We start from the raw sequence: 17,709 nt of genomic DNA, 5'->3' as shown, positions 1-17,709 counted from the left end.
TATATATATTAAATATATTATATAATATTATTAATATCAAACGTCAAAATATAATACTTTATATATTATATGATTATTTAATAAAAATGGTATATTACAATAAATAGAAATGATAAAATTCTCAAAAATTAAATCGTAGATAGTTAGGCTTAGCAATAATTGTTCGAAATGCAATAAAATATGCACATGAGGATACGTATGGTCGGTAAGAGCCGGAAATCGGGTCAAGAGAGAGGTGAATGGACCAAAAGATTCTGTGTCTCGAGCGTACAGTCCTTAACACTGAGAGATCCGCCTCCCGGTAACTATACATGCATATATATATATATAACTATGTACTTACTTACATACGTATTTTACATACATCAGAGCAACGGTTAAATCGTCGATACTCCGATCTTGATTCAGGAAGATGTGCGTTCTCGTGTGAGAGAAAAAGATATCTCTGTGAAAGATAAAAAGTGTTCGTAGCATCAGTATTCAACTAGATCGTATCTCGCATACCGTGTTAGATGATGAGTCAACTAGTTGCACCTTTGCATCAACTCTTTTCCATTTCGTACGCTTTTCATCTTGTCTCCAATTTATTTTGCATTTTCAGTTTCTTTTTTTTTTCCTTCTCCTCATTTAAAAATATATATTCAGAAACGATTTAAAGAATATTTTTAAACGATATGTATATTTTATACATTTTATTTCTACGAATTATTACAAGATTATTTTTTATATTATATTAAATATTAAATTTTCATAGTTTAAATTTCACGTTGTACAATTTTTTCTTTTATTTTCTTTTTTTTTTTTTTAGTCATTTATTATTACTCGTAGAAAACTAAGAACACTGATGAAGATATGAATATTTATCGTTATCGTAGTAACATTTATAGAATAGAAATGTGCATTGTTTTCTTCTTAACGTGTTTGACCGGTCACATAGAACAAGTTTAATAAGCGATGGTGAACCTTTACATGGTTCCGTTGAAAATCACGCGGACGTGCCTAATCGATAATGAAAGTCTCGAGGAAAGCTAAACTCGCCTACGGTTAAACACTTTTTTTATCTTCAAGAAATATACGTACGTACATATATTATCTTTTCGAAGTTTCGAACGAAAAAAAAAAAAAAAAAAAGAAAAAAAGATTATCCAATGTCATTAGCACATAGTCTACTCATCGACTCTCATCGTTAATTATAGTACATTTTTGTAAAGTCATCAAAATTTCAAGGACACGTTTTTCGAGTCCTAACATTTTTTTCTCACGATTCGTACTCATCGATATTTTTTCAAAGCAAAAACGTTCACGTTCTATTAAATACGATAAATTGTAAGAATTCTTTTTCTTAATTATAAACAAGTCTTCGCATTTAATTTTTTTTTTTTTTTTCCAATAAAAATAAGTGTTCTAGTTAGAAGAGAAACAAAAAACGTAGAAATTTTTTTCATCTACAAATTAATTGTTTGAACCATTATCGAGATTTATTAAATACCATTTCGATAATTTCTTTTTAAATCTGTAATTTTATTTAACAAAAATGTAATCTTTAATCAAAATTAAGTATTCGGAGTTGGTTCGTTTAATTTTTTCTTTTTTCCTTATTTAATATCGATTATTTAAAATCTATCGATCGTATTACTTCGTATTATGTCTTCTTCGTGAACTCGGCACAAGTTATTACTAACCACAGCTCATCGACTAATTGCAGGTCGAACTAATTATCGTCTATCCGCAAGCTCACACCTGCGGTTCAACGCACCGTTCTCTTACAAGTCGGTTGGTTAAATGTTTCTCCACTCTCTCGTGTATTAGCTTAATTCTAGCTGCCGTTATTGAAAGAGAAACGAACCGAGAGAAGGAGAACACAACAACAAAAAATCAATGAGAAAGAAAGAAAGAAAAAAAGAGGATCAGTCAAACGTACGTTTTAATAAACAGCTCGGTTTTATATAGACAAACCGGATGTTGCTTTGCTTCGCAAAACCTCTACTACCTGATTTACATTATTTTCGAAACACCAACAGACCTTACTTACTTCCTGTATCTTTATTTTCTATTTTATACAACGCTAACAATTGTCGAAAAATATTTTATGATATCAAATAATATACTTTTTTTAATGTTATATTAATTAATATATATATATTTAAGCTGCTGTATTACTCTACGATAATATTTTGTACGTCACTACTCGTAATAATTATTAATAATGGTGTTGTTCTGTGTCTAAGAGATTTTTAAAATTTACTACAATATTTAATATTACAAATATCTTATTAGTATCTATACATTTTTGTAGAAATTAATAGGTTCAAAAATAGAATAGATAAAATAATAAATATAATAAAATAATATAGCTAGATTAAAACGTTCGAAAATCTTAATACACTTAATGCATTTACATTTTACACTTACCTCTATTATATTACATTATTCACTGATTACATTTTGTTGTGAAAATTCATCAAATTATTTAAATTGTAAGCAATAAGCTTTTGTAGTAATCGATACTATTTAGTTGATCATTAAAATACATTAAGAATACTTATGGAATTTGTAAGGAAACATTCTTGAAAATTGCATAAATTAATTGCACGAATAAAAGTTTAACAACATATTATTGTTAAAGAATCTTAATTCTATCCAAGCGTTTTCACTGTCTCAGAGTTAAACAAACATCGTAATATTCACTACTAGGTTAAAACCATTCCAAATTGTTTGATCAAAAATAATTATTAATAAATACAGAACGATCTATAATACTTTTCTTCCTTAAAAGAAATTTTCTGTAACAGATTTCAATTTTATTATTTTTTTCTTTTTTTTTTTTTTCAAATAAACTTTCTAATAATTTTTATCTATATTCTAACTTTAAATAATATTTTGTTCTTACTTTATTTATAGAATATATTTCCACAATTTAATTAATAAGCCCTGAAACACCCTATATATATGTATATTATATTACATCTAGTTCTTTTTCTCTTTCATTCAAAAATGACTAAGGAACCATAATGAATCATCGAACAATAACGCTAATAATGATTTTTCCCATGAGTTCGTCTCGCTGTTAGTGTATCACCACCTCATGGTATCGTTATCCTGATCATCCTGACTTTCCACGACTTTCGATCCTACTTCCCCTTCCGGTGATTCCATTTCGTTGCTTTTATCTCTTTCTCTTTCTTTTTCAATCGTAGCCAGATTTTCGGTCTTTTTCTCACACCAGTAATACCACCAATGTGTTCACGCTATCCGCGTTCTCATTTATTTACATACATAATATATCTCGATCTAAAAAAAGAGATCTTCATACGTGATGTAGATAAAAACACTATGTGTATAGTTCATGATTTTATATATAATCAAGTTTCTAACTGATTTCCCTACACCCCCCGCCACCCTCTCCTCTCACTCACTCTCTCTCTCTCTCTTTCTTTCTTTTTACAAGATAACGTTCTTTCCCACGCAAAAATCACTTGTTAGATTGTTTTCTAACGATTTTCTTCTTTGCTTATTTTTTCTCTTATCAACTGGAATCAGTTTTGCCATGTTTGACTTGGAAGTTTTCTTTCAAGGCCACGCGAAAGTTCCTCTTCGTTTTCCAGTTCTTCTTGTTGTCTTCACATACACACATACATACACACAACAACCAACATACAAGCTTACATATTTGTACATACATTTACCTCGTGTGATTAGTTCATACCGTAATCAAAAACACCGATCACATGACGATAAGAATTCATCAAGAATGAAAAAGAAATCGAGAGTCGAATCTATCAGACAAACTCAGCTCGTCGTTCCGCTCTCATTCTTCATCGTACCTCGTCGTAAAAATATAAAAAAAAAAAAAGAAAAAAAAGAAGAAGAGGAAGAAATATAAAAAGAAGGAAAGCAAGATTAAAAAAAAAATATATCTAGTTTCTTTGAAGTAAAACTTGTAGAAAATGATCGAACATACTAGTCAATTAAATGACGATGATTATTATGATCATAATGATTATTATTATTATTATTAGATGACCAAATAGTTATGAGTCCAGTCAATTATCGTTCTCAACGATCGACCTAGTGACCTTTAAACCTTTCGACCTTACAAAATTCTCGCACGCTCAAATAACATTCGAACAAATAGACAGGTAGTTTGTTACGATCTATCCCATATCGTAATATGTTCGCATGCAACTATTTTACATAGATATGTATGTATGTGGTGTACCAACGTGTACCATATCGCGTTAAAATATCTTTAGGGAAATTTTGAAATTTCGATCAGTCTAGTTTCGTTGTTCATCGTTGAAACATACAATTCGGTTGGGTATCCTTACATTTTATTAATACAAGTAGAATCTCGATTAACCGAGATTATGATTTTATCGGGAATCTCTGTTGTTATATGTTTATTGTATGAATTTATTAATCAAATTATTTGTGTTGTTTGTCATCCTGATCATAATGCTGGTTAATCAAAAGTCTTACTAAATGTATATACAGTAGATCAGATTTTAATTGATTATATTATTTTTAATAATTTAATTGTAGATAAATGGAATTAGTGTTATTATTATTATCTTTTGTTTTTTATTTATAATTTTCAGTATATTTTTATATAGAGTGTAACGATATCTACTTATATCTTTTTTTCTTTTCTTCTTTTATTAGTATTAATCAGGAATTAGTTAATTAAATATTAACAATTATATATATATAATTATCCAATGAGTAATGTAAGAAGAAAATTTATTATATACATTTTTATAATTAATATCCACATAAATTAATTATTTTTGTTTTCACATTTACTGATTTAATTATTTATTCATTTATTCGCGTATTGAATTTTATTTCGAATTAAATGTTTTAGTTTATCTCACGAACATCTTATATTAGTTATGGGTTCAACATAAATATCGTTCAGTGTTCTATGAACGATTTCCATCGTATTTGCGTTATTCGTGCACGCCCGGTGTGTGCTAGTTTCACTAGGTCGAAGTCACGGAAAGTGTGGTGCCTCCTTCACACGGCCCCAAGCCTCCCCTTTCATCGTCTTGTCCAAAGAAAGAAAGCCATAAGTACGCCAATCTATTATAAAACAGACCCTATAAAACGATTCACGATTATTGAAGGAGAGAGAAATGATATAAAGGTAATATAATCAACGAGAAATTTTATTTTACACAAGAACTAGAAAAATAAATTACTCGTTTCTTCCATCTTCTTAAACATAATTGGATCAATTTAAAAAAGAAAAAAAAATACAAATGCCTTAAACATTCAACAAATGAATAAATCTCAATTTTAATGATTTTATTAAAACAAATTTGGAAACGTAAAAATTATCAAATAGTAATACAATAATTTGCGTATCAACGAAACATAAGTAATTAAGAATTTCATTAAAAGGATAAAAATAATAATAATAATAATAATATTAATAGAAAATGTGTGTAAACAAATGTAAATTTCTTGACAATAATTATACACAAAATGAAAACAAAACAAGAATAAAATATATTATTAATTTGTTTTAAAGACGAGTTTATAAAAACGAAACGAAACTAGACAAAGTAAAGAAAAAAAAATAAAGAAATAATCATAGGTAACATGATTGGGAAGAGTCATGCATCAACGATCATAAACGATATCTTCTACGATCTTAGCAATAACGAAAGATCCTCTTCCGATTGCTGAATAATTCAACGAACTCGTGCGAGAATACGACGACTTGAACGTCTCAATTTCCCACGAGAGTATCTCATTTAAAGACCTCCTAGCAATATTCGGTCGATCGACTTCTTCTTCTTCTTCTTCTTCTTCTTCTTCTTCTTCTTCTTCTTCTTCTTCTTCTTCTTCTTCATCTTCATTTTCATTTTCTTCTTCGTTGTCCTCGTTTGAAACGAATTTTAAAAGACAAGGTCTCGAGATAGGTAATGAGTGACGTTATCGTACCATTGTTATACGCGTATGTATATGTGTATAACTATGTATCTATGAGAAACGTCATTATAAGTTTATACGTTTTAACGTGTACAATGCAAATGGCGCTGCGCTTATCTCCGAAGGATAAAACAATTTCTTTTTTCTTTTTTTTTCTTTTCAGTCATTACGTCACTCGTTTCTTTTTAGAAAATTATCTCAATGATATGGTACGCTTATTGGGATAATTTCGATTATAATTCTCGTTTTTATTAATTTATTCGATATATTTAATCATATTTTGTAGAAAAAAAAAAAAAAAATTAACTATGATAATTTATCGTCGTATATTTTCTATTAAAATTTCATCTTTTTTTTTTTGGATTACTATAATTTGGATTACTTCCAATTTTTTGTTTATTATATGCATCGTCTCTTAATTTTTGTAATTATAATTATAATCATCTTTATTAAGAATTAGAGTAAACATTTTTTACAATACTTTCTCGTACAATCCACTACCCTCCAAAGACGTTATATTCATTTTTGTATATATTCCATAATTGTTCATTAAAGTAGTTACATTAATCGATCATATATATAATCAATTTATCGAATAACTGTTTGAGAATAATTAAATCACGTATCGAATAAATTAAACATTTATTTGTTGTTATCCTTTATAATTGATACTATTGTTTCGTTTATATTAACATAGTGGATTTTTTTTTTGTTTTTTTTTTTATATAATTAACGTACAAAATAAAAAATAAAAAGGAACAAAATGCGTGTAGGAGAGTTCTTTAACCTCTGTTGCTTATCGTACGTCAATGTCAGGCTTGTCTTTCACGGTTGAAAGTGAAGCAGAAACGGAAGTTGCTCGCGCCTACGTAAATGGTAGATCCTCGCACGGTTCAGGAATACGAAGAGAATATTGCCAAGGGCTTACGAAGCGATCGAGAAAAACGATTTGCCAAGAGAGAAATAAAGAGAGACGATGAGAAGAAAGAAGAGAGAGGAAAGAGGAAAGAAGAAGATGGGCTAGCAATTTTCTCAGTAGCTAGTAGAAGATCCAATAAAACAAAAATTAGTTGTCTTCTGTTCAACATTGAAGATCCTACCATGTTGAAGGAATAAGCTTTTGTCTGATACAAACAAGAATTAACTACTGTCTATTTTTTTCTTCGTTAATTATCTTACTCTTCCGATATATAAATTCAAATAAATATATTTAGATTATTTTTTCATTATTATATAACAACATTTTTCTCCGTGATTATGATTTTTGTTTTATTTTGTTTTGTTATCTTTTTATTTTTTACTCTCCTTTCTTACAGGTTTTAAATCACTCTTCTTTTTACTAACACGTTCTCATACTTATTTAAAATACTACCAAAGAGTTTATTTTTATCTTTTTTCTACAATCAACAGTTCACGGTTTTTGACTTTGTTTCTTTGAAAGTAGTTGTTACCGTCATCCATCCATGTTATTAAACCGTGTCCACATTGCTTGACTTTATTGATTGGTCAAGAATTATAATAATAATCCAGTATTCATTGTGTATATATTATATGTACAAAGAATTTTGATTTTATTAAATAACTTTATCTTAATAAACATTAATTTTGACTCTTCAAATATATTATTTCTTATTTTTCGTTACTATCATTTTAAGATATTTTTTAAGATACCAAACAAGATATTTACAGTAAACCTACTATATTGACATCTAATTTTTCGTATAATATATAAAGAAATAATTTGTCTGTAAACAAAGAAAAAGTAAAAAGTAAAAAATAAAAATCGCACTTAAAAATACGAACGTATTAAACGATACAATATATAAACATCAATTAAATATCTATTAAATATGTAATGAAGAAGACATAGACGATTAGTATAAAAAAACTATTTTAAAGGAACATAGAATAAAAGTATAAGATTAAGTAAGAGAAAGAGATGCTGTAAAAAATGAAACTTGTACGCGTATCTTGATTTAATAGATAGTGAAAAAAAGAAAAAAGAAAAAAAAGAGGAAGAAACACTTATAGAAAATCGATTAGTACGAGTCACGAAATGCAGACTCGTCGAAACGAAGCATCCTTTAATTCGACTGTCGATCGATGCCACTTGACATTATGTGTCCCGCCGAGTCAGCTTAACGTCAGAGAAAAAAGAGACACGAAGCTTGCACCAACCAAAGTGAGTATCGATGAACGAGAACGGAAAATATCGAAAAATTCAACGCGTTTGCAATTCTATTTTCTTTCGTGATAAACCGAAAAGATATTATTTGTGTGTGTGTGTGTGTGTGTGTATATATATATATTTCGTTAACAATTAAATATAAATTAGATCATCTCCCATAAATTTTGTTATCTTTTTCTATCTTATTAATATCAAAATTTTTCTTACTTTAATATATATGTAAACGGAATTAATGCTTTTGTTTTTTATAATTTCTCTTTTTTTTTAAAGATTAAGAATTATCCAATAAGTTATATTAAATATTTCTAATATTTTATACGTTAAATTGTACTAATAATTCTGTCCATCATACTTATTGAAGCAATCATATATTAAACTCTCTATTATTACATCTAATTTCTCAACAAAAAAAAAAACAAATGTTAGTTATTAACAACCTTAAATATATCGTATATTCTGTATATACTGTTATATATCGTAAAATAATAAATAAATTATTCTGAAAAATTTCTTGTCAAAAAATCAGTCTTAGCTTGAAAATATGATCTTTAATAAACAAGAATCTATAAGGGGTTACAAAAATTTCAAATATTGGAAAATCATCTTACCAGCATATTCTAAACAAATTTAAGAATTAATTTATACAATAAAAAAAAATTAGATTTTTTTTCAATTCATCACACGGGGGGTGACCCCCTATAAACTACAAAAATACTTTAAATTTGTATGAACGTTGATGAACCATGTGGCAAAGAAGACAAGACGATGATCCGCGAGTGGAAGTTTATCGACACGATTGCGGTTAAGTTCAAAAGAAAAGAGTAAAAAAAAGAAAAAATAGACGAGAAGTAGAAAAATAGAGAAGAAGGAAGAAACGAACGAATGAATCGAATGCAATACACGACCGCCAACGCATTGATGGTTGTGACAACTGAAGAGAAGGAGGAAGAGGAGAGTATATGTCTCAAATTACTGCAAAATACCATACGAGTATCGTCTACATCGAGAACGGGGTTATACCTTGCTATAATATCACCGTGTCATTCTTTAAACGAGTATACGGAAGCGTTCATTCATGTACAATTCGATCGAAAATGTAACGAACCGTGTAATAGTGACGTAACGTACTCGACACCAATCGAAAGAGAGAGAGAGAAAAAAAAGGAGGTCAATCAAAGGGAAATAACAAATATCGAGATTCGATAAATCGAGAGACACCATATCTTCTTTAATGTCGTTTCTTTTCTTTTCATTCATTCATTCATTCATTCATTCATTCCATTGCTTTCTACTTACTCGATTTATATAACGGTCTGGTTATTACCCTTCTTTTACTACTGAAAAATATTCTAATGCTATCAGGAACATCCTCCTTTGCCAATTTATAATTAATATTAAACCAATTGACATTTTATTTACTTTTATTCTCATACTGTTTTCTGTAAAATAATATTTTTTATTATAATTGTCGTATAGAGACAAATTACGTATAGAAGTAACATTGAATGGAGAATTTTTAATTCAAAATTTAATTAAAAACCAATTATTTGACTAATCGTTATACCCCACTTACTCTAGTATTAATATAAATATATATAAAAAATATATATACAAGGGTGTGTTTCGTAATATATTGAATCTAGTTCAGAAATAGACAGGAAACATAACAATAATGAGAAAAATTTACGTAAACATTTATGTTACCTTTTCTTTCCCAATTTTTTATGTGTCTCACATATCACGAAACACCTATATATATGATTTGTAACAATTAAATTTCATGTTATTTTAGTCGAAAGAATAGACGATATTTTTCGTGTGTTATTTTTTAATTTATTTTTTAAATTATTAATTTCTATTCATTTTGGGAATAATGCGAGAAAAATATCTGCAATTTGAAATTTGGTTTAATTAAATCAATATATATATATATATATTATCTATTGAACGTGTTAAAATCAAATGGGTACGTCTCGTGAGACTAAGAAAAAGGGTAGAAACATCTGTAAAAAAAAAAAAATTATTATTCTCTTCTGAAAATAAGAGCGCGAAGTATTTTGGAGCCGTTGCAAAGCTCGAGCACGTGCCTCTCGCTTTCTTAAGCACGTTTCATATGTATTACATGTACACAAGAGATCCACACATACACACACACACAAAACAAAAAAGAGACACGTATTACGAAGATACAACCTTTCAGTCGACTCGGCCTTATTTTTCTTTCTCCATCCTATTCTTCGTTTATCCTCTTGTTCATGCCGTTTGGGATTTAAATGAAATAACCCGTTACACAAGCAAGAAAAGGAAACGAATAAGAAGGTTTGGTGTACCGTCTCATGTGTGGTGGTCCCAACCGTGACCAAATAGTTCAAAGATTTATTAAGTAGAAAGTAATGTCCTAGTTTGCATTAACCAAATGGAAAGGGGGGGGGCGGAGAGAGAGGGGGAGAAGAAGAAAAAAAGATAAAAGGAAAAATAGTGAGGGAAAAAAATGTGTCGACACCTTTTCTTTTTTTTTTCTTCTTTTTGTTCTTTTACTTTTTCCAATGCGAGTCTTTTTAAAAGAGGAAACAAAGACCGTTAATCACACTCGTATTCTATGATTAACTCGTCCCAAATAATCAGGAACCTTTTTGACTTCGTATTCGCAGTTGCACGGTTGTGCTCTTCAATCCTCGAAGGAACACGCAAGCACACGTGCTCAATGCTTGCCGAAAAACTGTGACTTCTTTGGCTCTTGCTGGAGATGGAAGACTATTGGCTACCGGGGAATGCGGACACATGCCGAATGTTCGGGTCTGGGATATATCCGATCCTCATAATGCGGTACAAATTGCCGAATTTTCCGGACACAAATATGGCATCAATTGCGTGGTAAGTTTGTATATGAAAATTATTATCTACATTTTTCTTATATATTATTTTTTTTATCTACGTATATATATATATGTAGGAAAATAATAATATACGATACAAATTTATTCTATCACTCGTTTATTACAATAAATGATATCAAATATAAAATATAAAAACAAAAATCGATAATAAATTAATTCAAATACATTTTTTTAAAAATATTCTCTTTATTTGACTTGATAAAAATATTATTTAATTATTCGATAGAGAGGATTATTAATTCGAATGAATTATTTGTCGTATAAAATGAATCGTTTCATTCGCGTTAAATCTTATAATCGGTTGAAATCATCCTGGCTTTTAATCCTGTGACTTACAATTAAATTAAATCCATTTAATAGTATAACGCACAACTTTGCCATGTGAGATTATTTTCTCTTCTCACCGTTTTCATGCACCTATCTCTTTCTCTTTCTATCTTTTCGCTCTACGCGTAGGGTATGCACACGCGAACGGGAACGAGTACATTTAAGGCTAAGATTTCAAGACCCGCTTGACGATTGAGCAATGAAATTCCCGGTGAGATTCTACCACGATCTTTAACTTTGCTCGAATAGTTAACAAATTGCTTTTACCTACGATGACACACACACACACACATTCTTTTTATTATTGTTATTATTATTTTAATTATTATTATTCCTATTTTCTTCTTCGCTAAAATAAATTCAATGACGACGACGATGAGTTAACGAAATAAAATGAAATATAATAAAACAAAAATCATTTTATCATTTAGAAATAAGAAATTAAAAAAGGGGGGTGGGTTGGAAGGGGTTTGTAGGCGGCAGGTCGATCCTTTTTCACTTTTCAAACCGCGTTTAAAAAAAAAAAATAACCAAATAACCGTGACCCAATTTTTATTGTTTTCCCCATTAATTCTTTACTTAGGAAGATCAGATTTTCATTTAAATCGTATTTACGTTCTTCCGACGATTTTTTTTCTTCCCCTTTTTTTCTTTTTTCTTTTTTTCATACCGTTTCTGCCGCGTGATTTCTTGCGTCGAGAGCGTTCTTTAAATTATTTTCTTTTTTCTTTTTAAAAGAATCGGAAAGAGAGGAAAGAGTAGAAAGAGTGATGAGTGATAGAATGAAAGAGGAAGTAAGATAAAAAGAAAGATTGAGAATAAATCCGCGTAATTGTAAGGTTATTTTTTTGAACGAGTGCCAGGAGCACTTGAAACGAACTGCATAGCATTGCATGCATGCAACATTACGTTGAATAAGCTCGCCACGAGCAAAAGACCGCGCCTATTGCATTTGCCTTCACTATGACGAGCTTACCGCCGCTATGTGCTATCACTGACATGCTAATTAGAACTCCTTTTATGGTAGAACTCACGGTTATCTGGATGACACGACTGTGAAACCAAAGAAATAGCATACAATACTTACTTCATTTTAAACTAGATCGAATAGTCAACTTTAAAATATTACCGATAATTTTCTAATTAAATTCGATTATTAATAAACCGGTTTATTCTCTCATTTTTGATAATAAACAATTTTTATATATATGTATATATGTATGTAATGTATTAATATTTAATATTACATAATACATTATTTAATATATTTATATTAAAAAATGTTATTATTAAAAGCATACAATTTGTAATTTATTTAATTTTTCATTGTTTTTTTTTTTCTATTATATAACAACAACAAAAATAATATTCTCTCCATTTCAAATGAATCGTCACATTTGATGATGTGTAAGTGTTTATACAAATGTAACAACTAATTTAAGAAGGAATAGAGGTATATTATTTATAATTTATTCAATATGTTTTTTTTTGTATCTGAGGTTTTTACAAAAATTCTAAATTAATTAGATTAACGATAGAAGTCTAAAAAAAAAAGAAAAGCATGTGATATTCATACGCGACGAAAAAAACAAATAGAAAGAAAAAAAAAAGAAACAGAACTTTTATACAAATAATATGTATATTCTTGGGAACATTTATGTGTACCGTAAAGTACTTCCTAAGTACTTATTCGCATAACACCACCACTCGTGTATTCTACGGATATTGTCTTCGAACATCGTGAGAAAAAAAAACAAAAGAAAGAACATGTTCAAAGTACGTACGAACGAACTTCAAAGCTTGGCTCCTTTTGCTTGAAAAAAAAAAATTCATTTAACATTCGACCTGCGTGCATCACGATGCAGCACGGTTACAAGGCGACGACACGAGGAACGAACATACCAAATCATTTTTCATTGGATGAAAGAATATCCAACGGTACTTGATATTTTTCTTCCGTTGTTATAGTTCCTTCACGCATTTTCGTTATACTTATTAGAATCGTACATTTTAATATGAATTAACATTTTTGTGTTCCTTGTTCACCCATAAAACAGATCCCACATATTACGAAACACCTTATATATATTCAATTTATATATTATATTTAAAAATATAAATCAGCGGAAACTTTTTGGGGACAACCCCACCAATAGATGTCATTTTTTTTTAATTGTCTTATTAAAAAGAGATGAATGTTCTTTTTTTTTTTTCTTTTTATTTAATTATATTCTTTTTTATCTTCTATTTTTATATTATTTATATATTTCAGGCTTTTTCACCGAGTAACAAGTATGTGGTTTCGGTCGGTTCCCAACACGATATGATCGTCAACGTTTGGGATTGGAAAAATAACGTAAAAGTTGCATCTAACAAAGTCTCGAGCAAAGTAAAGGCAGTATGTTTCGCTGAAAATGGTAATTACTTCGTAACAGTGGGCAACCGACACGTGAAGTTTTGGTACCTGGAATATTCGCGTAGTGCCAAGGTAATAAAAAAAATTTTAAAAGAAAATACATCAAAATAATTCGTTTAAAAGAACGTAATATTGTATTTTCTTGTAACAGTATAAAGAACCCGTGCCTTTGATGGGCCGATCAGCGATATTAGGTGTACAACGAAACAACGATTTCGTCGATGTAGCCTGCGGTAAAGGAGAAATGGCGGATTCGACATACGCCATCACGAAAACCGGTCTCCTATGCGAATTCAATAATCGAAGGCTCTTGGACAAATGGGTTGAGCTTCGGGTAAGGTTTCTTTTCGAAAATAGATATATATATATATATATTTTAGGAGAGATCCGATAATCTCATTTATGAACCCTATCTTTTATATGATTTTATTTCCTTCATTTGTTATTATTTTCCTTCCTTTATATTCTAGACGAGCAGTGCAAATTGTATGGCCGTCGGGGATAAGTATATTTTTATTGGTTGCGCCGAGGGTATCGTCAGGTGTTTCTGTCCCAGTACGCTGCAGTTTATCACTACTTTACCCAGAACACATTATTTAGGAGTTGACGTTGCCCAGGGATTGTCTATAAAGTAAGGAATAACCGAAATGTTTATTACGTTTAGATCATCACTGATGAAATAATAATTAAATGTAAATGTTTCATTGTTACAGTCATATGTCTCAGCACCCAGCAAACGCAAGGTATCCAGATGCCATAGCGTTAGCTTTCGATGAACAAAATAATAAATTAACATGTGTCTACAATGATCATAGTATTTATGTTTGGGATGTAAGGGATATCAAGCGGGTCGGTAAATCGCATTCTTTCCTTTATCATTCCGCATGCATATGGGGTGTTGAAATGTATCCAACAGGAACGGACTCTATTGGCTCTATGCCGTCTGGTAGTTTCATCACTTGTTCAAGCGATGACACTATTCGTGTTTGGAATCTCGAGAAAGATGTATTCTCAAACGATACATTGTACAAAAGGAACATATATAGTAGCGTGAGTTTGTTTATTCTAATTAAATTGTGTTCTTTCACACAAATGTCTTTAGATTTATTCAACAAATTCGACATTTTATTATAGGAATTATTAAAAGTCCTTTACGTGGATCCTGAATTAACTTATCTTAAGGACTTGGATTTAGCTGCTGCTGGATCAACTGAGAAGAGTGATGCTTCTTACGATGGTCGTAATGGTGTAAGATCGATAAGAGTCAGTCCTGATGGAAAACATCTTGCGTCTGGTGATAGGTGAGTTTTTATGTGATTACACGTTAATAAACTAATTTACTTCTGAAATTAATATAATCGTTTGATAATTTCCTTGCAAATAAAATGTGTGAGGAAATATATTTATTATAATATAACATATAATATAATATTAATTTTAACACATCGTTCTTCTTATTTAACTTTAATTTTATATTTTTAGTCTGTTAAGTGTTAAACAAAAAATATCGTAGAAACTGTTAGGACATTTCGTCCTTTACGTTTTTAATATTTCTTTATATTCTAGATCGGGAAATATACGTATCCATGACGTTTCTACTTTGGAAGAATTGTGTAAAATAGAGGCTCACGACGCGGAAGTACTTTGTCTCGAGTATTCAAGGTTTTCCCGATACTCCATGGAAACTCCGAGACTTTTGGCTAGTGCCTCAAGGGATCGACTAATACACGTCTTTAGCGTTGATCAAGATTACAATTTTTCACAAACTTTAGACGATCACAGCTCCTCGATTACTGCCGTGAGATTTTTTAATCAAACGAATCAAAGTAATCAACTACAAATGGTATCTTGCGGCGCCGATAAGAGTATCATCTTTAGACAATTGCAATCCGTAAGATATTTCTCATTGTTTTTCCTTGCTTTTTAAATTGAATTAAAGATAAGCATTTTGTATATTTGGTTTTTTATTATTTTTTTGTTCCTTTTTATATAGACACCAGGCGGAATGCCACAATTCGCCAGAGGTCATAACGCTCAGGGAAAGACAACGTTATATGATATGGAAGTGGATTCTGGACAAAAACATGTTTTAACTGCCTGCCAAGATAGGAATATTAGGGTTTATAATGTAACTACCGGGAAGCACAGTAAAACGTTCAAAGGATCTGTCGGCGAAGACGGATCCCTCATAAAAGTTGTCTTAGGTAAATAAATCTTTAACTTCATTCTATTTTGCTATGATAAATAAGACATTTCATTAAAAGTTCATTATTGGCCATTTAATTCAGGATGAAAATATTATAATTATTAATGTGTACGATCAACAACAACTCTTATGATGAAATAGAACGATGATCATTTTGAAAAAATTTCAAGCGACAAAATAAATGACTGAGAAAATATCTCAAATTTTTACAGATTCGTCAGGAATTTACGTAGCTACCTCGTGTACAGACAAAACTTTGTGTGTGTATGATTATTATAGTGGTGAATGTATGGCAACCATGCTAGGTCATTCAGAATTGGTGACGGGACTGCGTTTTAGCTCGGACTGTCGTCACCTCGTTTCTGCAAGTGGTGACGGTTGCATATTTGTCTGGCGTGTGCCTCACGATATGGTCGTGACGATGCAAGCTCGACTCGCTCAGCAAGCAATGCGTGCTGGAAAGTAAGATATATTTTTTATTTAATGCAAGAAGGCAAATGTTATGTAATTTAAAGCAAAAACGAACAAACAAAATTATTTTCATGTAGTAACAAAAAGTAATTTTTGTTCTTCCTGTTTACAATAGGAGGCCACCACAAGTTAATGGTAGTGGAATTGAAATCCAGTTAGATAATGAAACGTTTGGATCACCTCCTCCAGAATTCCTCGATCCAAACGCCAATCCAACACCTCAAAATGCTGGTGTGGATTATAGATTTAGCGTTGGACAATTACCTCTCTGGGCTAAGAAACAAATAAATACAACGACCGTTGAGGAAAATACGACGGTTGGTTCAACTGTCCGACCGCTTAGCGTAGATCTACCGAAAGGAAGATGGGCTCAAAGAGTACAACAAGGAGATGGTATTACTGTCAAGTCAGTTTACGATAGCGATGAAGTCATACCATTTCCACCACCTCGTGGAAGTGTCGATTCGGATGGTGGTGGCGGCGGTGGTGGTTCTAAGGACAGTTCTATCGACAGTGGTACCGAAACTAAATGCAGTAGCGATTATCGTCGTGATACTATTATACTCAAAAGGGTCAGTACAAATCGATTTTAATATTATCGAAAATATAAATAATATAATCGAAATAAAGTATATAAGATGCAAAAGACGTAACTTTTAATAGTCTTCTTATAATATCACTAACTCTTTGATACAATTCATTTTAGGAAGAGGAAGAAAATGTATTTCAACCTTGTCCAGATAGTTACAGAGAACTAACTAATGAATCGAAACAGGTACTAATGACTTAACTTTACTACTACTTTTACAATGCATCTCTTTTTTTGTTTTGCATGCATATATTAATGCACGAATTTAAATCATAATATTGTTCATATATAATCAATGGAATTCAAATATGTTGTTATAATTATTTTTGTACATAATTGTTTGCTTTGCTGATCGTTCTCTCTTTCTAATAATTTTCAATTTTGTCTTTATCACATTTTTATGTAATGTTTTGCATTTCCTTCTTTTTTTTTTTTGTGATCCTCATTTTATATTTGACCGGCCAACGTAGGTGATCGGTGGTAACGTGACAATATCTAGAGGTAACAATATCACCGAAGTTACACGTCAATCAAGAAGTCGTCACCACACTGATGATAGCAGTCTTGGCAGTTTTAAATTCGAGGTACTGCTTGCTTATACTCTCAACGCGCGCGTGGAATAGAAGCTACGATCAAATCTTTCTAACCACGTCAAAGTGAAAATATATCATTCGAAAG

General features: G+C 30.4%; 1 protein-coding gene across 11 annotated transcripts in view; it reads left to right on the top strand.

Annotated features, from left to right (window-relative positions):
• LOC106786084 (mitogen-activated protein kinase-binding protein 1) overlaps window positions 1–17,709 on the top strand; it is a 96,191-nt gene that overhangs the window by 68,336 nt on the left and 10,146 nt on the right. For 10 of the 11 annotated variants that reach the window (XM_014747177.1, XM_014747151.1, XM_014747109.1 and 7 more), the window contains 12 exons: window positions 10,777–10,999; window positions 13,622–13,837; window positions 13,917–14,099; window positions 14,236–14,396; window positions 14,479–14,815; window positions 14,900–15,066; window positions 15,332–15,656; window positions 15,759–15,969; window positions 16,184–16,433; window positions 16,558–17,014; window positions 17,149–17,217; window positions 17,502–17,615. In XM_014747177.1, the coding sequence (XP_014602663.1) occupies window positions 10,777–10,999; window positions 13,622–13,837; window positions 13,917–14,099; window positions 14,236–14,396; window positions 14,479–14,815; window positions 14,900–15,066; window positions 15,332–15,656; window positions 15,759–15,969; window positions 16,184–16,433; window positions 16,558–17,014; window positions 17,149–17,217; window positions 17,502–17,615 (2,713 nt within the window). The remainder of the gene's footprint in view (window positions 1–10,776; window positions 11,000–13,621; window positions 13,838–13,916; window positions 14,100–14,235; window positions 14,397–14,478; window positions 14,816–14,899; window positions 15,067–15,331; window positions 15,657–15,758; window positions 15,970–16,183; window positions 16,434–16,557; window positions 17,015–17,148; window positions 17,218–17,501; window positions 17,616–17,709) is intronic. The other variant, XM_014747159.1, reaches the window with a different exon arrangement.

Source organism: Polistes canadensis, unplaced genomic scaffold, assembly GCF_001313835.1.
Source record: "Polistes canadensis isolate GaletaPanama2010 unplaced genomic scaffold, ASM131383v1 scaffold_3, whole genome shotgun sequence".
NCBI classification, from domain to species: domain Eukaryota; kingdom Metazoa; phylum Arthropoda; class Insecta; order Hymenoptera; family Vespidae; genus Polistes; species Polistes canadensis.
The sequence above is the reverse complement of the archived record's forward strand: the minus strand, read 5'-3'. Positions and strand labels throughout refer to the sequence as shown.